The following is a 27,266-nucleotide window of genomic DNA, read 5'->3' on the forward strand; positions in this document are numbered from 1 at the left end:
TTCCGGAGGACCTTTGGTTGCTACTCACATCCGTGAGAAAAGTTTACGGCAATAATTTCATGTTCAGAGTACGACAAGGAAATTTAAAAAAATAGGCTCTTCTAGTATGTATTACATCAATTAACCACTTAAACCGATGTTCCGTATCTTCCTCAAGACCTCCGATAGTCACTTTGGTAAATAAGAACGGGTCACGACATTCCTTCGTGTCTTGCTCAGAGTTCGATAATAGAAAGATTTTTTTACATACTCTTTTCTGGGATGATTTTTTTTAAATTGATAACTTTTGTGGATGCTCCGAATCTTCTGGAAGACCCCGCTGTCTGTTCAAAAATTGACCACTTTATGGGATATTTTATTATTCAGAGTACGACAATGAAGAGCTAGGAAGGAACTGTGCTCTTTTATGATGAGTTTCATGAATTGACCTCTTTTACGGACCTCTTTCACGGATCTACTGGAGGACCTCCGGTGGCCGCTCAGGTCTATCACACGGGGTCACCATAACCATTTGTGTGATTGATTCGCACTCTATACAATCCGCCCAGCCCGTTGTTGGGGGCTATAGTGCGATCCTCTCGTTTAATAAACAACTTGCACTCGCTTGACTGTGGATATACAACAGTAAAGCACATGTGGATATTGGACAAATCAAGCATCCGAAAGATATTCAACTTGCAAAAAAAGAGCTAACCGCGGAGGAGGTTGGTGCTCAGATTCTGATGGCTTTTACGCAAACGTGACCTTTAAGTGGTCTTGTTGTGTAGGGCTTATCACGCCTATCTAGAGAGTAGGAGGTTGAGGGTTGAGGGGGCTCTCCTTAGCCGGGCGGTAAGACGCGCGGCTACAAAGCAAGACCATGCTGAGGGTGGCTGGGTTCGATTCCCGGTGCCGGTCTAGGCAATTTTCGGATTGGAAATTATCTCGACTTCCCTGGGCATAAAAGTATCATCGTGTTAGCCTCATGATATACAAATGCAAAAATGGTAACTTGGCTTAGAAACCTCGCAGTTAATAACTGTGGAAGTGCTTAATGAACACTAAGCAGCGAGACGTCCCAGTGGGGGATGTAACGCCAATAAGAAGAAGAAGAGGTTGAGGGTTCGAGTCCCTCCAAGACACGTGGATTCTTTACGCAAATTTCATATCAATTTGTCCATTTCTGAAACATGTGATGTGCATATGCATAGCCAAGATATTTAACAAAAAAATGGTTTTCGTACGACCGAGTTGACGAATAATATGCAATTAATCATAATCATTTGTTACTCAGCGTTTGAAAATGAAAAGATTCGAAAAAAACGCACTCTTCTATGATAAGTTTGATGAATTGACCACTTTTACAGACGTTCCTGATCTTCTGGGGGAGCTCCGGTAGCCACTCAGATCCATCAAAATGAGTCACCACAATAATTTGTTATTCAACTTTCGATAATGAAAAGCTTTGTAAAAAACCGCGCTCTTATATGCTAAGTTTCGTAATTGACAATTTTTACGGACGCTCCGGATCTTCTGAAGGAACTCCGGTGGCCGTTCAGGTCTATCAAAATGGCCAGCGTTCGACAGTAAAAAAACGCAATTTTCTAGCATGAGTTTCATGAATTAACCACTTCTACGGACGTTCCGGATCTTCTGAAGGACCTTTAGAAAAGCTTTAGAAAAAAACCGCGCTCCTTTATGATAAGTTTCATGAATTGACCATTTTTACGGACGTTCCGGATCTTCCTGAGGACCTCCGGTGGCCACCCAGGTCCACCAAAATAGGTCACCACAATCATTTGTTACTCAAAGTACTATAAGGAAATGCTTTGGAATAAACCGCGCTCTTCTATGATAAGTTTTATGAAATGACCATTTTTACGGATGTTCCGGATCTTCCGGAGGACCTCCGGTGGCCACCCAGTTCCTCCAAAATGGGTCACCACAATCATTTGTTACTCAAATTACGATAATCAAAAGCTTTGTGAAAACTGCACTCTTCTAGGATGAGTTCAATGAATTGACCACTTCTACGGATGTTCCGGGTCTTCCAGATGGACACTGGACCGTGAAATAATCAGGAATTGTGTTGATCCATGGAAATGGACAATGGCTACATTCTATTAGGATTATTGCTACGCAAATTAATGATCATTTCCAAAATCACCCTTCGATAGGCAAGAAATCACGCCAAAAATTGGCCTAAGAATCTATGTTCCTTCAACATCGATTCCTGGGAACCAGAATAGCCAAAGTGCAAAAATCTGTGGGTAATGACATCCGTGGAATCCATACCTTCAATTTGGTTCCAAAAGATTGAGAATCGGTTTGAAAATGAACTTTTGGGAGCGATTTCATTTTGGGGTCATTTTTGACCCGCTAATGCACAATGTGTAACTTTTTTTTAATGCACTAGGAAGGTTAAAGTGTTATTTTAATTTCTCTGATGTAGTTTTATAATTTTATAGTATACGACAAAGGCACCATCATTGCTAGGGGGATTATTCTGGATTTTCTTCTTCTTTCTTCCTTCAGTTTTTTTTTTTCTATTTCCATATTTCATTCTGCCAATTTCACTGTCTACTTTCTCTTTTTTTCTTTTCTCCTCTCTCCTTTCTTCTTTTTTCTTTTCGATTTCTTTTTCCCTTTCTTTTTTCTTTCTTCCTCTTGCCTTTTCTTTCTACTTTCTCCATTCCCTCCTTCTTTCTTGTTTCTTCTATCTTTTTTTTCATATCTCCTTTCATTTTTCTATATTTCTGCATTATTTCTTTTTCATCTTCTTTCCTTGTTTCTTTCTTCTTTCTTTCTTAATTTTTTCTTCTTCATTTGTTCTTAATTTCTTCTTTTTTCTTCTCTCTTTCTTCTTTTTTCCTTCTTTCTTTCTTCTTTATTGCTTCATTCTTTCTTCTTTCTTTCTTTTTTCTTTCTTCTTTCTTTCTTCTTTCTTTCTTCTTTCTTTCTTCTTTCTTTCTTCTTTCTTTCTTCTTTCTTTCTTCTTTTTTCTTCTTTCTTTCTTCTTTCTTTCTTCTTTCTTTCTTCTCTCTCTCCACTTTCTTTCTTTTTTCTTTCTTCTTTATATCTTCTTCTTTCTTGTTTTTCTTGTTTCTTTCTTTTTTTTCTTCTTTCTTTCTCCTTTCTCTTCATTTTCCCGATTTCTTTTTTCTTTCTTCTTCTTGCTTTTTCTTTCTTCTTTCCTTCTTTCTTCTTTTTTTTTACTTTCTTTTTTTTCTTTCATCTTTCTTCTTTCTTTTTTCTTTTTTCTTTTTTCTTTCATCTTTCTTTCTTCTATATTTCTTTCTCCTTTCTTATTTATTATTTATTCTTATTCTTTATATCTTCTTTTTTTCTTCTTTTATTCTTCTTTCTCTCTTCATTCTTTCTTCTTCATCTCTTCTTTCTTTCTTCTTTCTTTCTACTGTCTTTCTTTTTTCTTTCTTCTTTCTTTCTACTTTCTTTCTTCTTTTTATCTTCTTCCGTTGTTATGACGGGCTTGGTAGCCTTATGGCTACTGCTTCTTCCCCATACGCAGGAGGTCGTGGGTTCAATCCCAGGATATCCTTATTCCCGCTAAAAATGAGAACGAACTAGAATTTAGAACAAAAAAAGAGCTGTAAATGAAACTGATTTCTTGGGGTACCACATTTCAGGATGTGGAATTACTGTTGCTCAAGATAAACTATAGGAAAGGTACCAAATTCAGATGTGGAAGAAGTGTCATGCCATAATGAGAACAATTTGAAGGTTGGCTAAGGATGAGTCGCGATTGAGGTAGCTCGTGTGTCCAAATGTGGCTGTAAATTGAAAGGAAAATAAAGGTAAAGATATAATACATTTCCACGATTCTAAAATGAATCCTGCTTTCATTGTGGATTGTATCAGAGATTGATACGCGTGCAAATTCGAGGTTGCGTAGAAATTTGATGAAACAGATTGAATCTACGAATAAATGTCATCTACATGCATTCAAATCAAGATTGACAAGAAAGGGCGGGGAGTTTACACTAGAGAGATTCATCAGACAACCACAGTAGATACGTTTACCTTCATATCGTAGAAAGGTCGTCTGGCTTATTCTGCATGGATATGTTGAGTGAACGTTGAAACAATTGTTTAAGTAACTCAACATATTTACACGTGTTAACTTTTTCATATCAAAAGGGGGATTGTAGTATATTAGATGTGTGTTCCGTATCACCGTATGATAGAATGTAAAGGTAATTAAATGTTGTCTTGTATTTATTATATATTTTGGCAACACTGACGATGTTGGTGTACACGGTAAAAAATATACACGTCCATGCGAACTGTTCTGCACTTGAATATGCACTACTTTGGAATCAAATCAATATCAATAGCTGAGCTCGTCGCATTCAAAGATCACCACTTCCATTTGACGTGCACAATGTTTTGAATATAAAACATCAAAATAAAAAAAAAGAGTTACCTCAGCTCAGATTTGCTTGAAATTCCTTCGTCTTACCATGACTCCATCTCACATTTCGAAATACCTCTTTAATTAAGCAGAACAGATGAAAGAACTGTCATCTATTTTTAGAACAACACCAATATCGCTCCACTCTTAAATCAATAGCCTTGCACCTGTGAATTCAATAGTATAGCACTTTCAATTCTAGTGGAGACATTATTGGTGCTGATCGAAGTGCTAATCATTTCTACATCCAGTGAGTAGCACTTTGATCAACAGTGTTGATGTTATGGAATTGTCTGCATTCAACACACTTGTGAAAGGTGTGACACCACTCCAAAATCAAAGGAATATCATTTTCAATAATAGTGATTTTAAAGTTGATCATTCAATAGATGGAACAGTTAAATTGAGCGTATTGATTTTTTACCGTGTATGATGTTGTGACAGTGACAGATTAGTCTTGTTTTGCCGCAGCAGCAGGCGGACGCGATCCTACAGATAAGCTTCCAGGAACATGACGAAAAGTTTATGTCGATCAAGCGAGATGAAATGAGAAATCTAAGAACGAAGGGAAAAGGTATACTAACCCAATGAAAATAAATCTATGCTCATTGATACTAACCGTAAAAGAAATGCAAAACCTTCGCACATAGACGTTGGAGATCACGTTGTGGTGAAAAACTTTTCAAGCGAAACAAACTTTCTTGAAAATTTCATCCGGATCTACATGTTGTAGTTCGCCGTGATGGAACGCGCCTGGCGTTGGAAAACTTGAGAACTGGAGTGATATCAAGCCGCCACGTAAATCACGCTAAGTGCATACAGAGTAAAAACCCTGTATCTGCAAGCAATGAAAATAATGGAGCCGTAGAAGATTCTGTAAATGATCACAAAACTGAAGTAAACAATGAAGTAAACAATACATCAAATGAAGTAGAAAATTATAGCCATCCTCCACCAAAGCGTATCAGAACGAAACCTTCATACGTGAAAGATAACAATTTGAATTTTGTTAGCATACCTATTGAATAATTTATTATTGATATTCATAATAAATGACGAGGGGAAAGTTGTAGGATCTAGTTAGCATAAAAGAATGTAAGTTACATTGAACCGAGGAATAAATATCATTCTGTATCCAACCGTCGGCGTAGCACCAACTTAGAATTCGGAGGGCGGGACTTCCGAACCGAACTTTCTTCTGAAGTTTTATCTGTCAAACTAATTGATTCGTTGATTAGCGCATCTCTAGGTGAATCCAGGGAAAGTTGCCTGTATCTGGAGAAAAATCCAACTTCGGTATAAAAAGCGTTCTAACTTTATTCCGGATAAACAATACTGTAGGTGCTACGCCGACAATAAAAGCTACTATAGACGTCCCAGCAACAGACATGGTAGGAAGTTTTCTCATTCCCTTACAGCTGCATCTAACCCATCTATTTAAATGACCAGAGAACGGTTGAATGTAATAAAATAAAATCGAAATAAATGAACTTGCTGTTCCGTGTATTGAGACAGAGTGAACATCAGGAGAGGGAGAGAACCGGACATATTTCAAAGCTGGTATACAGATGTTGAGCACTGCCTGTACTCCGTACACGACGACGTAAGACCTGTCAAGGAGACCCAAACTGACGTTCGCCATAAGCCGTATTTACAAACAACGTCACGAAAAGAAGTTACGAAGAAATTGATATATCGTCCGTAGATTTATGATTAAATATGTTGTATTGAAGTATGGCCAGTATAGGTTTTCTCAAATCAAAATAAATTTATTACGCACATAGAACTTGTACAGAAGCTCTACTACTAACCCGTCATTTTTATAAAATTGCCATAATAAAATTATCCTTGTCATTTTTATAGAAGACTGCAGAACCGTGCACAGAACAGAACATGGTAGGGAATGTTTACAACAGCGGAACATCACATTGTGAAATCATATGAGAACAGTGATATCAGCTGTTCTGAAACATCTTGCAAGAAGGTTTATCGCACTTATATACATATATTGTTGCTACGTTCTGATAATAATTGATAGTTATTTGATCTCTCAGTTTGTTATCAGCAACCTTGCGGACTCAGTATATTATCTTTCTTTAACTGTGCACAATCATCGTTTCAACCTCGGTTTCATCATTATATTTATCATCCCTTATTACTCTTTGCAGCTAATAGAAACTGGTAGTGTTATGCACTTTGTAGTGAAATCAGCATACAGTTTAAATAACGTACTATGAGCCAAGGTCGAAACTCGGAGGAAGTGGTGCACGTGAATTTACTGTTCTTTGCCAAATCACGCGAATTGGTAGGAACTTCTTCATTTGCTAATTTTCCGGTGGTTACCATTGAAGGTCACCAAAGTGGATCGGTAATTATAGAAGCAATTTGTGAACGTTTTCCAGCGTTGTCTATCATCCGCGACAGTATAATCATTGCACACAACGAACAGTACTGTGAAGATTTGACTAAACCAATTAAGGTAGCGGACGGTGACGAAATCGCAGTGATTCCACCCATTGCTGGAGGATAAATCTTTGGTTAAGATGAACTATCTTAAGCTCACGTACGATAAACTGGACGTGGGAGAAATCAATGACCTGGTAGCACATGAGAGCTGTGGAGCGATATCATTATTCGTTGGAACAACCAGGGACAATTTCGATGGCAAAAAAGTATGTTGTCCAGAGAATCAAGTATAATTATGTTTAATAATTCAATGATATCTTATTCCAAGGTGGTTTTATTGGAGTATGAAGCGTATGATGCAATGGCAATTAAGTCAATGAACCAAATATGCGAGGAAATGCGTGAACATTGGCCTGATATCAGAAATATTGGAATTCACCATCGCCTGGGAACGGTTCCTGTCAAAGAGGCATCAGTCGTGATAGCCGTTAGTTCGCCACATCGCAAGTCCAGTCTAGAAGCAGTTCACTTCGCCATCGATAAGCTGAAAACGGGTGTACCTGTGTGGAAAAAGGAAAAGTACGCAGATGGAGAAGGCTCTGAATGGAAGGAGAACAAAGAATGCAGCTGGTCAACAAGTCATAAAAACAAACACTGACACTGTGTACAAACCATTCAGGGTTATATGTAGATGAATGAATAGTTAAAATTGCGGAATAGTCTATTGGGAATTTTTAGCATGGAAAAAGTTGACCATCACTCAGCAGAATGATACGGTGCAATACGCAAATATTGTTAAACAAACAAATAAATATATATTGATGTTTTTATTTGGAACATTGTAGCCTTCGATTATTGGTTCAGCAAAAAAGCCGCTTGGAACATCTGATAGCGTGTTTTATTCTTAAGCTTTTTCACAGATGAGATTAATTATCCCATTATTATTTTTTTTTATATTTTACTCTTTAAATCTTATTGTTTATTCATTTTCTCAGACTAAGGCCGGAGTGGCCAGTGCAGTCTTCTCCATTCAGCTCGGTCCATGGCTATACGTCGCCAACCACGCAGTCTCCGGGGTCCGTAAATCGTGATTCAACTCGTGATTCATTCGCCTCCTCCACGTACCGTCCGCCATCTGCACCCTGCCATACAGGGTCCGGCAATTGAACTGCTATATAAACGAGTAAAAAGATTTACTAAATTATTTTTACTCGTTTATGTAGCAGTTCAAATATGTATTGGTTGGGCACGTTGTTATTTTGATACTAGGGATTGAGTATAGGCTCCCCCAGACCTAAGCGATTTCATCGCCGCGACGGCGACAACTAGTCGCCGCGATTCTATCGTTGGGTCGCTGCAGGCAATGTTCTATTTACGCTTCCATACCAACGGCGACAGAATCGCTGTCGCCAAGCGATAGAATCGCGTCGCGACTGTCACGTCGCGTGTGTTTGGGGGAACCTTATCACGACTCAAAAAGTGAAGAAAATACAATTAAGAGGTTTTCAGGGTTCATTTCGAGCTTAGACCGGCCAACGAGTTCGCCGGACCTGAACCATATGAAATTTAACTGTCTTGAGTATGTTGGAGGTGGAGGCCTGCTCTGAAACATTTTGTTTTCTGTGCATTACCTGAAGCGACATCTGGTGGCACCTGGTAAAATAACATAAGAGCACGTGCGGGGATCCATTCCTCGATCGTCTGCGACGAGTGGTTAAGCTCAAAGACGAAAAAGATGAATTTGACCAGTGAACTTTCAAAAAGTGATATATTTTCTTGTGAGGCACGGCAAATGCTGGGTAAAGCGTACTATTGGTACTTCGCGTACCTGAAGGAATAAAATAGACCCCATCTCGCGGTCCTTAGCCTCTTACCCAGCAACTCCTATCCCTACCTCCCCGCGGTGCTGGCCGGGATACGAGCAACCTTAGGGAAGATCGGGTAACCAACCCCGGTGGGAACTATGGTCGTATGCTGACAGGGAAGGGGGGGGGGGTTTGCTCCTCTCCGGAGGTGCAAATCTTATTGAGCGTCTGTTCTCCATGTCAGGATCGGCTCACAACAGCGTCTGTTCTCCATGTTAGGGGCGGCTGATCATCGTCCGAGTGCCAGCGAGGGACTCTATGAAACTGTGCACCATGGTCCACCGGAAATAAGGAGGAAATGGTCCTCCGGAAATTTAGGGGGTTTGGTGTCAGGCCCTGCAAGCCAGCCTTTAAAAAATCATAAGCAACGAACAATCAACAAGAGAGTACGGACCGGAACCATCGGCGAAGACCACTGCGACGAAAAGGGACAAGCGATTGGAAACTCGGTTCGTGGAACTGCAAATCTCTCAACTTCATCGGGAGCACACGCATACTCGCCGATGTGCTCAAGGACCATGGATTCGGCATCGTAGCGCTGCAGGAGGTTTGTTGGAAGGGATCAATGGTGCGAACGTTTAGAGGTAATCATACCATCTACCAGAGCTGCGGCAACACACACGAGCTGGGAACAGCTTTCATAGTGATGGGCGATATGCAAAGGCGCGTGATCGGGTGGTGGCCAATCAATGAAAGAATGTGCAGGTTGAGGATCAAAGGCCGGTTCTTCAACTTCAGCATAATCAACGTCCATAGCCCACACTCCGGAAGCACTGATGATGATAAGGACGCATTCTACGCGCAGCTGGAACGTGAGTATGTCAGCTGCCCAAGCCACGACGTCAAAATCATCATAGGAGATTTGAACGCTCAGGTTGGCCAAGAGGAGGAGTTTAGACCGACTATTGGAAAGTTCAGCGCTCACCGGCTGACGAACGAAAACGGCCTACGACTAATTGATTTCGCCGCCTTCAAGAATATGGCCATTCGTAGCACCTACTTCCAACACAGCCTCCCGTATCGGTACACCTGGAGATCACCACTGCAGACAGAATCACAAATCGACCACGTTCTGATTGATGGACGGCACTTCTCCGACATTATCGACGTCAGGACATATCGTGGCGCTAACATCGACTCGGACCACTATCTGGTGATGGTTAAACTGCGCCCAAAACTATCCGTCATCAACAATGTTCGGTACCGACGACCGCCGCGGTACGACCTAGAGCGACTGAAGCAACCTGATGTCGCCACTGCATACGCGCAGCATCTCGAGGCAGCGTTGCCGGAAGAGGGTGAGCTCGATGGGGCCCCTCTTGAGGACTGCTGGAGTACAGTTAAAGCAGCCATTAACGACGCAGCGGAGAACAACGTCGGGTATATGGGTCGAAGTCGACGGAACGATTGGTTCGACGAAGAGTGCAGACAGATTCTGGAGGAGAAGGACGCAGCGCGGGCGGTCGCGCTGCAGCAAGGTACCCGGCAGAACGTGGAACGTTATAGACGGAAGCGGAGACAGCAGACCCGCCTTTCTCAGGAGAAGAAACGCCGCCTGGAAGAAGCGGAGTGCGAGGAGATGGAACAGCTGTGCCGTTCTCAAGATACACGCAAGTTCTATCAGAAGCTCAACGCATCCCGCAAAGGCTTCGTGCCGCGAGCCGAAATGTGCCGGGATAAGGATGGGAGCATCTTGACGGACGAACGTGTGGTGATCGAAAGGTGGAAGCAGCACTACGAGGAACATCTGAATGGCGCTGAGAGTACAGGCAGTGAAAGTCAAGGCAGCGGAGGAGATGACTACGTCAGTTCAGCGGACGATGGAAGCCAACCAGCCCCCACCTTGAGGGAAGTTAAGGATGCCATTCAACAGCTGAAGACCAATAAAGCAGCTGGTAAGGATGGTATCGGAGCTGAGCTCATCAAGATGGGCCCGGAAAAGCTGGCCACTTACCTGCACATACTGATAGTCAGAATCTGGGAAACCGAACAGCTACCGGAGGAGTGGAAGGAAGGGGTTATATGCCCCATCTACAAGAAAGGCGACAAACTGGAGTGTGAGAACTTTCGAGCGATCACCATCCTTAATGCCGCCTACAAAGTGATATCCCAGATCATCTTCCGTCGTCTGTCACCATTAGTGAACGAGTTCGTGGGAAGTTATCAAGCCGGCTTCGTTGACGGCCGCTCGACAACGGACCAGATCTTTACTGTACGGCAAATCCTTCAAAAATGTCGTGAATACCAGGTCCCAACGCACCATCTGTTCGTTGATTTCAAGGCGGCATACGACAGTATAGACCGCGTAGAGCTATGGAAAATTATGGACGAGAACAGCTTCCCTGGGAAGCTTACCAGACTGATCAAAGCAACGGTGGATGGTGTGCAAAACTGTGTGAAGATTTCGGGCGAACACTCCAGTTCGTTCGAATCGCGCCGGGGACTAAGACAAGGTGATGGACTTTCTGTTTTTAAACATTGCGCTAGAAGGTGTCTGGGTGAGAGCCGGGTGTAACAGCCGGGGTACGATTTTCAACAGATCCAGTCAATTTATTTGCTTCGCGGATGACATGGACATTGTCGGCCGAACATTTGCAAAGGTGGCAGAACTGTACACCCGCCTGAAACGTGAAGCAACAAAAGTTGGACTGGTGGTGAATGCGTCAAAGACAAAGTACATGCTTGTGGGCGGAACCGAGCGCGACAGGGCCCGCCTGGGAAGCAGTGTTACGATAGACGGGGATACCTTCGAGGTGGTCGAGGAATTCGTCTACCTCGGATCCTTGCTAACGGCTGACAACAACGTTAGTCGTGAAATACGAAGGCGCATCATCTGTGGAAGTCGGGCCTTCTACGGGCTCCAGAAGAAACTGCGGTCGAAAAAGATTCGCCACCTCACCAAATGTGTCATGTACAAGACGTTAATAAGACCGGTAGTCCTCTACGGACATGAAACATGGACAATGCTCGAGGAGGACTTGCAAGCACTCGGAGTATTCGAGAGACGGGTGCTTAGAACCATCTTTGGCGGTGTGCAAGAAGACGGTGTGTGGCGGTGAAGAATGAACCACGAGCTCGCCCAACTCTACGGCGAACCCAGTATCCAGAAGAATCTATGACAAAAGGTCGAACGACAAAAGGTCGAAAGGACAAAAGGTCGAAAGACAAAAGGTCGAAAAGACAAAAGGTCGAAAGGACAAAAGGTCGAAAAGACAAAACGTCGAACGGGACAAAAGGTCGAAAGGACAAAAGGTCGAAAGACACAAAAGGTCGAAAAGGACAAAAGGTCGAAAATGACTAAGGTCCAAAAAGGACAAAAGGTCGAAAGGGACAAAAGGTAGATCAAGAACAAGTTGATAACAAGTTGGGTGTATTCCGAAAGAATTTATGAAATGCATTTAACTTCAAGTAGAAATAACACACTCATCACATCAATCAAAGTTGAAGAATGAGCAATTTTCAAAGAAGGAGTAATTACTATGAAACAATATTATGAATATCTAGATAGTTCTGTTAGAGATAAAAAGATTGTTGATTTAGGAAACGAATAAAACTTGTATTGCGCGAGACAGAGTTGTCCTATACAATTGGCAAAAAAAGTTGCTCTTTTATTTTAAAATATTTTTAGCAAATAAATGAAATTCATTCAATGAGTGCAAATAATAGATGAAAATCTAGGTTTTCTGAATGTCGCTTCAATCTGTCAAAAGTGTACCTGTAGCCACCCAGGCGCATCGCATTGAAAATACACCGGCGTGTAATATACGCCGGAGTATTTGATGTGTGGCGTGGACCATTTTGACAGTTCGAAGTGACATTAATAAAAATCAACATCCATCTATTAGTGTTGTACTCACTGAATTAATTTTATTTATTTGTTGAAAATTGTGAAAAATAAAAGATCAGAGTTTTTTATAACTCTGGTGCTAGATTGACTCTCTCTTCGTTTCAGTTCCTTGTCCATTTCGACTTTTGATCTTATTGATCTTTAGTTTCTTTCGACCTTTTGTCCTGTTCGACATTCTGTCCGTTTCGACCTTTTTTCCCGTTCGACGTTTTGTCCTTTCGACCTTTTGCCCCTTTCGACCTTTTGTCCTTTTCGACCATTTGTCCCTTCGACCTTTTGTCTTTCGGCGTTTTGTCTTTCGACCTTTTGTCCTTTCGACCTTTTGTCTTTCGACCTTTTGTCCCTAACCCTATCCAGAAGGTAGCTAAAGCCGGAAGGGTACGATGGGCAGGACATGTTGCAAGAATGCCGGACAGCAACCCTGCAAAGATGGTGTTCGCTTCCGATCCGGCAGGTACGAGACGGCGTGGAGCGCAGCGAGCGAGATGGGCAGACCAGGTGCAGAACGACTTGGCGAGCGTGGGGCATATCCGAGGATGGAGAGATGCGGCCTCGAACCGTGCATTGTGGCGTCAAATTGTTGGTTCAGTGTTATCTGTTTAGATGTTAACTAAATAAATGAAAATGAAATATTTTCTTGTGAAATTGAATAAATTTTAAATAAAATATTTTTGTTTTCATCAATTTATCTATTTATTCAAATGGACCCTGTAGATGGTACGCAGCACTTTCCTTTCGAAAACTCCAAGTTGGTCCTCCACGAGCATCGTCCAGGTCTCGTGTCCGTAGAGGACTACTGCTCTAATGAGCATTTTGTAGATAGTCAGTTTGGTACGGCGGCGAACTCTATTCGAACGGAGCATCTTGCGAGTCCAAATTTGTATGGATTACAGCCACGATGTTTCTCTGCTGGTATCATTTTCGGCAGTCACCAGTGAGCCCAAGTACACGAATTCTTCGTTCTTTGTATCTTACAATTATTGAATTTGAGTTATACATGTTCCATAATACTAAGGACACACCTGTGGTACTTGTACCATGGTACAAGAGAACAAGAAAATTATCCCAAGACTATCTTTAATAAAGACAATAATTGGTATGGTATTCATTTCAAGATTCTTGTACCATGGTACTTGTACCACCAGTGTGTCATTAGTATAAGGGAACCATAAGGGAAGATCCATAAAGTACGTCACGCAAAAAATGGCGATTTTCAACCCCCCCTCGCCCCTTCGTCACGTTTTTTGTAACAAACCCCTAAAATTTTTGTATGGATCGTCACGCTGCTCAGAACCCCCCCTCCCCCCTAGAGGCGTGACGTACTTTGTGGACGGCCCCTAATGGAAATCTGCAACCAAATACCTGAGGAGGTTAACTCAGGTAGTGTGGTGATTAGTGTTTCTTTTTTCCGACCCACTAAAACCACAAGCATTTCACAAACCATACTGGTTATGAGCGGGCTAATATAGCCTCCGTCCCGGTAAACAACCTGGCAGGCCTACGGTAACGCTCGAAACCTGTCACTGTAACTAGTGGGTATTAAGTTCAGATGTACCATTCCTGATTTACGCTGATGCGGCTCTGCACCCAGTACCATAAACAACGTACACAATAGGATCAACGCGAACAGAAGGCGCTGTGGATGAGAGCTGAAACTGCTGAGAAGGCGCTTATTGAGGCCGCCGAGACGCAGGTGGCTCCGAAGGGTCACCAAAATACACGCTCGGAAAAACGAGTAAGGGATACGAGTAGAGTATAGAGTGGGGCAAGAGTACGCACTTAGTTTTCAATCGACCATGTAGCTCTTATGAAGCAAGCTTCTGCATATTAAATACATGTCGACGATTCGTACACTCTACCTCTACGTTACCCAGTAGAAAAAATATTGAAATTCTTGTAATTCGTTCGGCAGGAAACAAGTTGGCGTAAATAGTTAAGGTTAAAGTGGGGTGGTATGTATGCTCGTTGAGGGTCGTTCTACGAGTTTCCAAACAAATGGAGAAATAATTCAAATGCAAGCTTCGGTCACCTAATGCGAAATTGCACTGGTCTGGATCGATCAACGCTGTGCTAAAAATGCGGTGAAGAAGAGCACATTAACAGGACATTAACAATAATTAATGGAGATTACCCTCAATCTCAATCATTGGCAGTCGACAACGAAAACTAAGTGTGATGTTGCAATTATTGCAGAGCCGTATCGAGTCCCTCCCGATAACGGCAACTGAGTGGCGGATAAAGAAGGGATGGCTGCGATTCAAGTTATGGCCAGATACCCCATCCAAGAAGTTGTTGATTGTTCATGTGAAGGTTTAGTGATTGCTAGAATCAACGGTGTCTTCGTATGCATCTGTTCGCCCCGCCGAGGTAGTCTTTAGAGCAATTCGACCAGATGATAGATGTGCTTACCGACAAGCTGATCGGTCGTAGGACGTTGGTCATTGCAGGAGATTTTAATGCATGGGCCATGGAATGGGGAAGTATACTAACCAACGCAAGAGGTTATAGTGTGCTGGAAGCTCTAGCAAAACTGGATGTTAAGTTGTGCAACGTAGGCAACGATAGCAGATTCCGCAAAGATGGCCGAGAATCCATCATTGACGTAACATTTTGCAATTCGTCGCTAATGGGAAATATTGACTGGAGGGTCAGTGAAGATTATACCCATAGCGACCTTCAGGCGATCCAGTATAGTGTTTGCCAAAGGAGGCCTACGGCAATACATAGACCGCAAGCTTGCGAACGTATGTGGAAGTTAAAAGCCCTCAATTAATCATCTTAGTTAAGGCACTTCATGCTAAAAATAATGCCCCAGGTATGGATGCAGGTCAGCTAACGGATACATTAGTAAGAGCATGTGGCGCTTCAATGCCGAGAAAGTTGGAACCACGAAACAGGCATCGTTCAGCTTATTGGTGAAACGAACAACTCAGCAATCTCCGCGCTGTTTGTCTCAGAGCCAGAAGACGCGTTAAGAGAGCACGTACCGAAGCAATCAGGAAGGAGCGTAAGGTGACGCTCCGAGATGCCCGAGCCGCTTTCAAAAAAGAAATAAGGTTGAGCAAATCGAACTGCTACAAGCAGTTGTGCCGTGTGTCGTGTATGCCAATCCATACACACCAAAATTTCATTTTTCGTTCCAGCAAAACAATTTGCTGGTTGTAAACCAGCAATGAACTTGTTTGCTGAAATACAGCAATCATCAAAATGGTTTACTGAAAATCATCGAAAGTCATATGTAATTGCTGGAAATCCAGCAACAGTGATTACACAGACAAACAGACGGAACAGCTTGAACAGTTTTCTAAAAAATCAATCGCCCAACATCTCTACCACCATCTTGCGAGCATGTTACACGAAACAATGACCATTGGCGTAACTAATGAAAAATTCTAGGGGGGGCTAACCTTTTTTTTTAAACTTTTCTAATTTACAACAAATAAGACAGAAAGTTTACCATTTTTGCTCGATTCAACTGATGTATATTGTTGGTCTACCAGATATCAATGGGAGACTTAAATATTTATTTCAAATGATGTTTATCGACGCTCAGCCCTTTTTCAAAAATCTAGAAATCTCGTAAGATTCCCAAAATTCTTGTTAGGTTCAAAAACCCATATACACGGACATCTTCAAGTACCCATTAATGGGTATTTTCGTACCCATTTTAAAGAAAAGCGGCATAACTCATTTAATGAGTAAACTCGATTTACTCATTAATGGGTACGCACGCGAAACTTCAGAAAAGGGGTAATTTTTACTCCAACTTTTTATTAATAAAATGGGTAGAAAAGTCCCATTAAAATGCTTCATTTTTATTTGAGGTTATGTATCAAATGCAATGAAAACGAATGAATACATTTAAACGAAACATTAAACATAAAATTTATTTATTTCCATTAATAACCAATCATATAATACATGATAATGATCGAGACATTGCACGAAACAAATTTTGCACTATCGCTGACATCATGAGTTTTCTTCGGTGGATCAATTTGCCGATGCCCGTCGAAATTCATTCCTCTGGCGAAGCAACAAGTGGGGAATCATCAGAATGGAGCTTTTACACGGTGTCTCATCCTGCAGACGCTCATAGGCGATGTCTAGACACGGCACAACAGTTGCACTTGAACAGGAACAGGATCACCATCATCCGAAATCTCCTGCAGCTTCATATTGGTTTCTGGAAAAAGAAAAACGATTGGACACAGACAAACAGACGTAACACTAGAGAAAATAACATCGACCATGACTTCAACGATCAATTTGAATTTGATTGATTACGCAATTCACAACTAGAGGCACTAGTGTCGTAATCCTTCGAGTTTGACATTTCACTCCAGCGCCTTCTGGTGACGATGTCATACGAAACATCGTTTCGTGTAACGTGCTCACAAGATGGTGGTAGATGAGTTGAGCGATGGATTTTTTAGAAAAATGTTCAAGCTGTTACGTCTGTTTGTCTGTGGATTGAATATCAGTGGATCTATGCGCATTTCGGTTAAATTTTGTATTCAAAGCACAGAGAATCCAAACCCGCGAATAAATTCGAATAAACTTACCTTGTATTATTTAAACACCAACGAAGAACTTAATATTATGTTGGTCAAAACAATTAAACGCATCCAAATGGAGCAAAAATGGCGTTGACATATGACACTAAAACGAGGCGTATAATCTACCCATTATTATCAGGAAACGAGGAACTTCAACATGAGGATTAAATACATAATTAGGAAAGCTTTGATCACCGCGTGACTTTATCGAAATTAATTTATTGGCTTTTTTCGGTGATAATTATACTACTCAAAGCGAAAGGGAGTAGATGAATGTAATGAAGATACAGATTCGATTGACACCGCAAGCGAGCGGCAAGTGTAAAATGAATAGAAACTGAAGATTAGCAGAGGGCCATATGAGAGAACAAGCATTGTTGAAATCGCTGTTATTCTGCCTAACGTCCACCCAGGAACGGCTTGGATAGTGACGTGGTGATCACTGTACCAAGACAGACACTTGCCGCTCGCTTGCGGTGTCAATCGAATCTGTATCTTCATTACTTTCATCTACTCCCTTTCGCTTTGAGTAGTTGATTATCACCGAAAAAAGCCAATTAATTAATTTCGAGGATTAAATACCCATTATTTGTATTAGAAAAAATACCCATTGTTTGACATTTCAGTACAAAAACGAATAATGGGTGCATGAAACCCAATTAATGGGTACTTGAAAATGTCCGTGTAGGTGTTGCGCTCGCCGTAAATATAATGTGAAGCACGATCCTGATTTTCGTACACGAAAACTATATTTTGTTAAATATCATATCAATTTGTCCATTTCGAAACATGTGCCGTGCTCGAGTCGTGTCAAGTACGAGACACTGAAGACGACCTTACTGTTGAGGTCGAAATACGCATCTGTCAAGGTACAATTAAGTGGTGGAATTAAATGGGATTTTACAAACTCGTCTCATGACAAGTGAACTTTAATTGATTAACTTGATTGCATTAACTGATACATGTCAATGGAAGTTTTCATTCTCCTAATTGATATCTTCTTAATTTAATGCGCTTTTTGGTTCATATCCAGCTTTCCACGCTCGGTAATGGCGGCTTGTCGGCATGTAAAAATCAATCGGTCCCTGTACTTTTTGACACTAGCTGGAGGAAAACTCACTGGCGAATAGGCCTTTTTTCCCTTCCCCGCACCCAGGAACGCCAGTGAGCTTTCCTCCAGCTAGTGTCAAATAGTACAGTGACCGATTGATTTTTATACACCGACAAGCCGCCATTACCGAGCGTGGAAAGCTGGATTGAAGTGACATTTCAGTAATGAAATCCGACCCGGTGACATGCGCAGTGTCATCATCATCAATAGACATAGACCGCTGTCATCATTGAAACGCAGTATGAAAAAAAATATAGCCCAGGACATCCTGGCTACGATCTGGCGATGGGCTAAACAATAGGATGTCAGTAGCCCGATGAAATCGCATTGCAGGAAATACAGCAAATTATTTTGAAGGATTGCTGCTTTCACAGCTCGGCAAAATCCAGCAAAATTTTGCTGGTTTCCAGCGAAAAAAAATTGGTGTTGTGGGGTTTGAGTATATTACCATCAGCGTGTGATTGTACATTAACACTTGAGCGGGTCGATCAGTGCGCAGCAAGCCATGACTCGCCCTCTTCTCGTCAGACCTCCGTGGCGTGTACACGCACCCACGGAGAGCTGCTGTCATAACAATTCGCTCCGGCCATTTGGGCTACACATTTTGGCGATCCTGCCAGGTTATTTGTTGGATCCTGATGCTGATTTCAAAAGGTGAGTTGAATTCAATTGGTAATGTGCTAATGTGTTAAAACATCTGACGATTTAAAAAACACAAGGCAATGGGTTTGTATTACTACAAAGCGCGTCTGGAAGAACGCTGCAAAATGGATTGTGGTTTGGAAAATCACAAAGCGCGTCTGGAAGACCGCTGGAAAATGGATTGTGGTTTGGAAAACCACAAAGCGCGTCTGGAAGACCGCTGGAAATGGATTGTGGTTTGGAAAATCACAAAGCGCGTCTGGAAGACCGCTGGAAAATGGATTGTGGTTTGGAAAATCACAAAGCGCGTCTGGAAGACCGCTGGAAAATGGATTGTGGTTTGGAAAATCACAAAGCGTGTCTGGAAGACCGCTGGAAATTGGATTGTGGTTTGGAAAATCACAAAGCGTGTCTGGAAGACCGCTGGAAAATGGATTGTGGTTTGTAAAATCACAAAGCGTGTCTGGAAGACCGCTGGAAAATGGATTGTGGTTTGGAAAACCACAAAGCGCGTCTGGAAGACCGCTGGAAATGGATTATGGTTTGGAAAATCACAAAGCGCGTCTGGAAGACCGCTGGAAAATGGATTGTGGTTTGAAAAATCACAAAGCGTGTCTGGAAGACCGCTGGAAATGGATTGTGGTTTGGAAAATCACAAAGCGCGTCTGGAAGACCGCTGGAAAATGGATTGTGGTTGGGAAAATCACAAAGCGCGTCTGGAAGACCGCTGGAAAACGGATTGTGATTTGGAAAATCACAAAGCGCGTCTGGAAGACCGCTGGAAAAAGGATTGTGGTTTGGAAAATCACAAAGCGTGTCTGGAAGACCGCTGGAAAATGGATTGTGGTTTGGAAAATCACAAAGCATGGGAGACCGCTGGTTTGTGGTTTGAAATACCACATGGCGTGTCTGGGAGACTGCCGAAATTTTTTTGACAATCTAGAAAATCCCAAGGAAACATTTATTTTGGTTAAAATAAATTTAGTTTGAAATGTATAACTTATCTTTAGTGTACATGAGACTACCAGTTAAGCTAGTTCTATCGAAATCTGAGAGATATGGAGTTCTATCATATGCTACAAAGTTGTTTGGAAGGCTTGATATATTATCTTGAAGTTATTTTGGAATTTGCTGATAAGTTTGGAGTTATTGGCTAATAGTACTGGTTAACATACGTCTAAAATTTAGGAATAAACTTATGCTATCCCATTTAAGTATGATATCTCTGCGAAATTTTAGATAAATATCATATCCTAGGCCAGATGTTCCCAAACTACTTGTACATGCGACCCACCCAGCAGAATCACATATTGCTTTATGACCCTCCAATATTGGCTTTTAGAATTTGGATAAAAATAAATTCGCGTTAGATTGTACAAACCATTATGAATTGCTTCATATCCCATCATTATATTACTTTGAATGGATTGGCAATGATTTGGAACTCGAATGGATTTGGATTAGATTTTGGTTGGATTTGATTGGAATGGATTTGAATTAGATATGGATTGGATCTGGATTAGATTTTGGTTAGATTTGGATTGGATTTGATTTAGATTTGGATTATAATTGCATTTGATTGGATTTGGATTTGGAACGGATTTAGATTGGATTTGGATCGGATTTGGATTAGATTTTGATTGCAGTGATTTGGAATGGATGTGGAACGGATTAGGATTGAATGTGGAATAATAGATTTGGATTGGATTGGATTTGGATAGGATTTGGATTAGATTTTAATTGGATTTGTATTTGATTGGAATGGATTTGAATTGGATATGGATTGGATTTGAACTAGATTTTAATTGGATTTGATTTAGATTTGGATTAGAATTGCATTTGATTGGATTTGGATTTGGAACGGATTAAGATTGGATTAGGATTTGATGTTGATTGGAATTATTGGATTGAATGTGGCTTGGATTTTTATTGGAATTGGATTGAATTTGGATTGGATTTGAATTGTTTGGATTTCATTGTATTTGATAAAATCTCAAAATTTATTGTTCTTCATTCACTACATAGATCCAGATCTAATGGCTGTGATAGATTTGTGGGACAAAATAGGGACAAAATAATGATTCAAGATTCGTCTTTCGCAACCCATCATTGATCAGCCCACGACCTCCCTGGGAGTCGCGGCCCACAGTTTGGGAACACATGTTCTAAGCGGTTGTTAGCAAGTTCAACATCGATATGTTGAAGGTCAGCTTGCTGGTATTACTATATATGAAGCTGATAGTTGAATTTAATGGACGGTATAAGATATTTAGATTATTGCTATAATATAAAATGTTTTTTTGAGATCAATTACCAATTTAGTTTAACATTTTAATGACACAACCTATTCACTTGCATTTCATTGTTCTGCGATTGAAAACCACGATGATCATACAAGTTTATTTTAGAGTTCAGTTTTCCAAGGAAATCATCGGTTTCTCAAAAGCAATATGTTCATCTTCGTCTCGCGTAAATAACTTTAAAAAAATCATTACGTTCTATGCAAGAGAATTTTTTTGCCTTTTTTAATGAGAGAAGAAGGGAAATGTGGGGTTTGAGTATATCACCATCCGCGTGTGATTGTACATTAACACTTGAGCGGGTCGATCAGTGCGCAGCAAGCCATGACTCGCCCTCTTCTCGTCAGACCTCCGTGGCGTGTACACGCACCCACGGAGAGCTGCTGTCATAACAATTATTCGCTCCGGCCATTTGGGGCTACACAGGTGTGTATATCCAGCTTTCCACGCTCGGTAATGGCGGCTTTTCGGTGTGTAAATATCAATCGGTCACTGTACTTTTTGACACTAGCTGGAGGAAAACTCACTGGCGAAAAGGCCTTTTTTCCCTTCCCCTCATCCAGGAACGCCACACTGAACCAAAGTATCCTCCTTGGAACGACTGAATTAGCATTCCGCGTTTCTGAAATATGATCCCTCCCTTTACCATATGTTCCCCTGTTACATCTGACACACCCACTTGAAATCGAATGAAAATCATCCGAACAGCGTACAATGCTTTTGATGTTCATTGTATGTTTTGTCATTCCATGCGAAGATATTGTCTGCACCAACCAAGAATCATTCGGTAATCGGATGATGATTGTTTTGAATCTGCCCTAGCATGAAGTTCATTCGCTATCAGAATGAAATATAATGCAAATTTCATGCGTTGGTCGCGTCGGCATTGGCGAAACCGCCATTAGTATTTTGTAGATCGTTGAGTTCGGTAGGAAAATTATGTTTGGAAAAATAACTTTTTGCCCGTTGAAAACCAGTTATTAGACTTTACAAATTTGGTAAGCTTGTGACAAATAATTAATTTAAAGATTTCTTACGCTTTACTTTTTCTAGGTTAAAAATCTTTCGTTATGCCACCGACAGTTCCGGACAACATTTTCAAATAATAAGACGGGAGATTCGCTCCCCATATCGCATGCTAAATATGTTCTTTGGCCACCATCGATGCTCCCACTGGATGTGACATTTAAATTTCCCGTAATTTTAAGGGATACTGCATTCTCTACTGTGTTAAAGCCGGGCTATAATGGTGAACGCAGCGGCGCATGTTGCCAGAAAATACACGCCCCACTGCACTTACCATTGTAGCACGACCTCCATTCTTTTTCCCGAGTGTTGCATTGAATGTTTTGCCTATACTATGTAAACTAAAATGGTTCAAAATGTTTAAAATAAAAATGAATCAATAAAGCATGTTTCTTTCTATTTCAAAAACGAAAAATTTATTATAATCTTCAGAATATTTACCACTTGAATTTCATGCAGAAACAATAAAGACCGCATCTGTATAAGGTATGAGCTTCATTCAAAAACGATTCAATGACTATTCGATTTTTGTTTTGGCTAGCATTCGGTTTTTGGATGATTCGCATATGGTGCTTGTCATCAGGCATCGGGAGCGATCGAATGCTTATCATCCAGAAAACGTATGATGTTCGTTAAAGGGCTGGGGCGAATCAACTGTCAGACGCTATGAGGCTGATGTATTGGTTCAGTGCAGTGAGCTTTCCTCCAGCTAGTGTCAAATAGTGCAGTGACCGATTGATTTTTACACAGCGACAAGCCGCCATTACCGAGCGTGGAAAGCTGGATAGGGAAAATATACCCAATATATAGGTGAAAATAACCCAAGTAACCACTAAGCCATAACAGACGGCATTAATTTGGTTCTATAGTTGCATAAAAAAAATGTTAACAATGCCTGAAGGTACTATATTGTTGCCAAGTGCTGCTTAAAAGCCACTTTTGGCGAAATATTCAACCGATGTACTGCCTGCCCCCACTTCTTCAACCACGCCAATGTATGAATACAAATCATGTTTGACAGTGGGTAATACCCGCTAGTGAAAAAATCAAACCGACGAAATAGGATTTTTTTGTTTTGTCTTTTTCTTTTATCAAATGCCAAAAAAAGCTATTTTTCTATGCTTCGTTTCTTTCCCCCATTCGGTAATCTCCAGTTTGTTTACTGTACACCTATTCTATCAAGTTGTTTTTTTTGCAAAGCAGTCCAGACTCGAACTTCGTGTGTATGTCTTCGTTGATTTTAGTTTTCCGGTGCCTTATCCAACAGCTCCATCTTCCCGCTGCGACTAAAGGTTACTGATAGCGGTATTTAAACTTGTATTTAAACTGAAGTGCTGACTACTAAGTAAGTTACTTTTAATCAACAAACTTCTTGATTATTGATTTCAATTTGAAATATGTTTCACCCCAGGAAGCCATGTCGAATAAAACGATCCCGAAAACCGTTGCAGTTGCAGAAATAATGCATGCTATACAACAAAGAAGACCCATCGATGGATTCAGTCATCCGGAAACTATGAATGCGTCTTCGCAAACGGAGCCGGATGAGTCTGCGAAGGAAAACGACAACTTGACTACCAAAGTTAACAAATGCTTGGTATTATTATCGCACGTTAACACAAAGCTGGATGCTATGGCTGCCATGCAATGCGAACAACAAAAATCAAATTCAACATCCGAAGTAAAGCTTGCAAAAATCCGATTGCAGCCTATTAAAAGTTTGGCAGATCTTGAAGCTCTGGAGGACAGATGTCGTGATGACGATTTTGTGAAAACAACAGTGGCATCAATAGGGAAAATCCATGGTCGTCACCGCTTTACCAGCCAAGGAGCTACAGTAAGCCTTCAAATCGTGGACCATTTCTTCTCTCGCGATTTTTTGATGAAATGCTCATGGACAGGAATCAGTCGCACTTCTGAAGGTGCACCAAACAACGGAAAAATCCCTTTCATGAAATATGAAAGAATGATCAACCTGTTTCATCAAACAGTGTTACATTCGGACCCCAACTACACTTTAACCGATTGTAAAAACTTCTTACACCGGTGTTTGAAAAATTCTAAGCAGAGATTCGAAGAAGTAGCCGGCACCAGAGAACCCGTTTCGCGGAAGCGGAAGCGATTGACAAAACGAACGGAGAAACCTGATGATGAAGAGGGGCACTCTAGCAGAGACATCAAGACCGAGAGCATTGAGGTAATGGACGATAAAAACCCGCCAGATGAAGCAACCGGTAGTACATCATGGCAGATCGAGTTTTTGGAGACGGATGAGGAATGTGTTTAAGCTATGTAATCTGAATGCAGTATAATTTTTTAAGTGTTGAATTAGTCTTGAGCTTTTGACGAGAAGTTGTTTTTTTTTAAGTTTTAATGAAATGTTTTTCTAAATAAAACCGAATTTGTTTTTTTACAAAATCTGTTTATTTCTACGTATATAGTACAGCAGTTCCGATTCTATATGGAATTATCAACAGGTAATGTATGTTGTAGTGGTATGAATACTGTTTCTTCGTTGATTTGTACGGCGACTAGTTTACAAAAGATTAGGTGAAATGGATAAACTATACGTTCTTTGAAATCATTATCTGAAGTTGTTCTGTAGACGTAGAAGACATCTGAAGAAAATGGTTTTTGTACATGAGATTCAAATCGTTTAAGTTCTGAACCAACAACCCCTCTTTCATTAACAAAACTCATAGCAACAATCTTTTTTTCGAGCGATAAGAACCATTTGTCTTCGAATCTGTTTGTCAATGTGAAACCTTCTTGCAATATGCAACACGTGAAATTTCTGTCATTGTGTTTTACAGATTGTTTCATAATGGGATATGATTGATCCAATTGACTATCACACTGATGGTACTGGTTTTTCTCAGAAATCCTGTTAATTATTTGATTTAGTGGTAATCGACCAGAACGGACCATTTTTTTGATTTCATACAAGAAATTTTCGAAAGGATAAGAGGTAATTGTTGATAATGGACCAAATCTGTCAACTTCTGCAACAATATGAGTAAGATTATGTGTGTTACTTGAAATATTATGGAAATATTTGCTATATTTTTCAATAAATAAGTCTAGAAGGTTTTGAGCAACAGGTAGATATTTTTTGTAATGACCACTTGAGCAAATCGTAACGGCGTAGAACAAATTAATGAAATTTTCGTACTGTTCGTTATCAACAAAATGTTTCAGAAGCGCAATTCCAATGTAGTTTAAAAATGATGCACATTCTGATGCCTTCCAATGACACAGAAAATGCAATCCACGAACTTTTCTATGAACTTCACAAGGCAATCTGATATTGTTTAGGATCTTATTGATGTTTTCAACAGTCGGGTTTGACCACTTTGCGTGGTACGCTTGTCCGTCTCTATAAATAGTTAGCATTTTTTTAGTTATACCTAAATGTAGTAAATGCAACGAGTCAGATACTATTATATCCTCAATCATGTCAATAGGTAGACGGAGCAAAGGAGACTCAACAAAAATCTTTTTTAGTTTTCCACTTTCTCGGATTTTATATATTTGATGGTGATCGCCATAGGACCGGTTACGATATCCTTCATCGGTTCGTTTTGGAGCATCACCTACTGGAAACACGTTCACGCGCAACTCTTTGGAATGTTTGCCAACGGTGGTGCACTTTAAGCACCCGTGAAACGAGTTGAAGTTCACAGATCCAGTACGTAAAAAAAAATAAGTAAATTTACGTATAGATTATTGAAATTTATCAATACCTTTTATAAATGCCCTTGCTGGCGAGTCACAAATAAATGCTCGTATCTTGACCGATAGCAAATTATTATTGATACATATTCCAGATTTCAAAATAGGTCCAGCCTCGGGTCCAGCTTCGTCCACGAAAGGTTTCAAAAATTCTTCGACAAATTTAGGTTTGCATTTTCCATGAAAAATACCAATAATCATTGGCAGTGTGTGTGACAATTCGAATATGTTAAACAAAATAGGCCACACGGTTACATTTTTGTAGAGTGGAAGATCATCAATATTTATATTGATTGAAATACATTGTGGGTGTGTAAAATCTAAAAACACTCGGCGGAGACTGATATCTATAAAATATTTAGGAAAATTATTTAGGAAGTCTCAAGCATCGTGAAGAAATAATTTACCTAGCCCCTGATGCCAGTACTGACCACCTGAGATGTTTATCAAATCTGGTAGTTTACGAGGGGTTCCAAGTAGTCTTCTTGGGTCTGTAGGAAGAGTGCGATCCATTTTGCTAAGGCGGTTTAGCAGAGGTTTTAACGCATTATGTGGTATTTTGTGGTTAAGACTCCAAGTTTGTAAAAATGACGCTAAGCTCTGAGAATCGTCCTCCTCTGAATCAGATGCTTCTGCCGGACTGTAATAGGAAGATTCTTCAAAGGCATCTGCATCAGTGTCGGAATTTGTATCGTTATTATCTGTCGGTTCAGCTTCATTCCAGTGATCTCCGGGGTTGTCGGACATTTCTAAATTGGGTTTTCGCATATGTATCAAAGTATCACTTTCAAAACTGTTACTAGTCGATGGCACACAGTCATTATTTGGATGATAATTATCATATTCCACTAAGTTTCGTCTGTATCTTCCGCTTCTTAGGAATTTTTGCCAAATATCAGCACCATCCATTCTGAGTCTTTTTAATATTTATCTTTTTTTATTTTTGGTTGAGGAAACGTCAATCACATAAGGTTCGATAGCTCTACAAAACTGTAATATATGCTCATATACGGTTAGTTTTAAAGCTTAATGGTTTTAAATTTTATAGAGTATAGAAGCATTTTGATAGCTTATATGCTGCTTATAGGCATTAAAATGTCGATATATGGTAAATTTTATGCTTATGACAGTGCTTAATGGTTACTTGGGAATTTAACTGTAATGCTTTCAACAGTATTTCGATAGTTACATCAGTTTTGCAGTTATCGGACAGCTGAGCTTCAAAATGATATCAAAGTCGATGATAGCTACATAACGCTGAAAAATCAGGTGCACTTCTATTCTGACGTCGTCTGACAATTGTTTACCGTCTAGAATGCGTCGCAGTTATCGAACGCCATTCGCTACCTGAAACGAAAACATGTTGC

The 27,266-nt window shown here is 40.6% G+C and overlaps 2 protein-coding genes across 3 annotated transcripts; both read left to right on the forward strand.

Annotated features, from left to right (window-relative positions):
- Positions 1 to 6,574: 6,574 nt before the first annotated feature.
- On the forward strand, positions 6,575 to 7,654 carry LOC134204910 (molybdopterin synthase catalytic subunit 1). 2 transcript variants are annotated; one of them, XM_062679717.1, is made up of 3 exons: positions 6,575 to 6,716; positions 6,814 to 7,083; positions 7,146 to 7,654. In XM_062679717.1, exons 2-3 carry the CDS (start codon positions 6,955 to 6,957, stop codon positions 7,473 to 7,475), a joined length of 459 nt encoding a protein of 152 aa, XP_062535701.1. In that variant the 5' UTR covers positions 6,575 to 6,716; positions 6,814 to 6,954; the 3' UTR covers positions 7,476 to 7,654. The 2 variants fall into 2 exon arrangements, with proteins under 2 accessions (XP_062535701.1, XP_062535702.1); XM_062679718.1 differs by lacking the exon at positions 6,575 to 6,716 and adding an exon at positions 6,732 to 6,746.
- A 15,975-nt stretch (positions 7,655 to 23,629) lies between these two features.
- LOC134204912 (uncharacterized) lies at positions 23,630 to 24,454 on the forward strand. Its single transcript, XM_062679719.1, has one exon. It carries the CDS (start codon positions 23,630 to 23,632, stop codon positions 24,452 to 24,454), a length of 825 nt encoding a protein of 274 aa, XP_062535703.1.
- Positions 24,455 to 27,266: the final 2,812 nt, after the last annotated feature.

Source organism: Armigeres subalbatus, unplaced genomic scaffold, assembly GCF_024139115.2.
Source record: "Armigeres subalbatus isolate Guangzhou_Male unplaced genomic scaffold, GZ_Asu_2 Contig949, whole genome shotgun sequence".
In the NCBI taxonomy this organism is placed as follows: Eukaryota; Metazoa; Arthropoda; class Insecta; order Diptera; family Culicidae; genus Armigeres; species Armigeres subalbatus.

Coding starts and splice junctions, on each gene's coding strand:
- LOC134204910 (XM_062679717.1), top strand. CDS start 6,955: ATGAACTATCTTAAGCTCACGTACGATAAACTGGACGTGGGAGAAATC. Junction 7,084..7,145: donor ACAATTTCGATGGCAAAAAA/GTATGTTGTCCA, acceptor TCTTATTCCAAG/GTGGTTTTATTGGAGTATGA.
- LOC134204912 (XM_062679719.1), top strand. CDS start 23,630: ATGCATGCTATACAACAAAGAAGACCCATCGATGGATTCAGTCATCCG.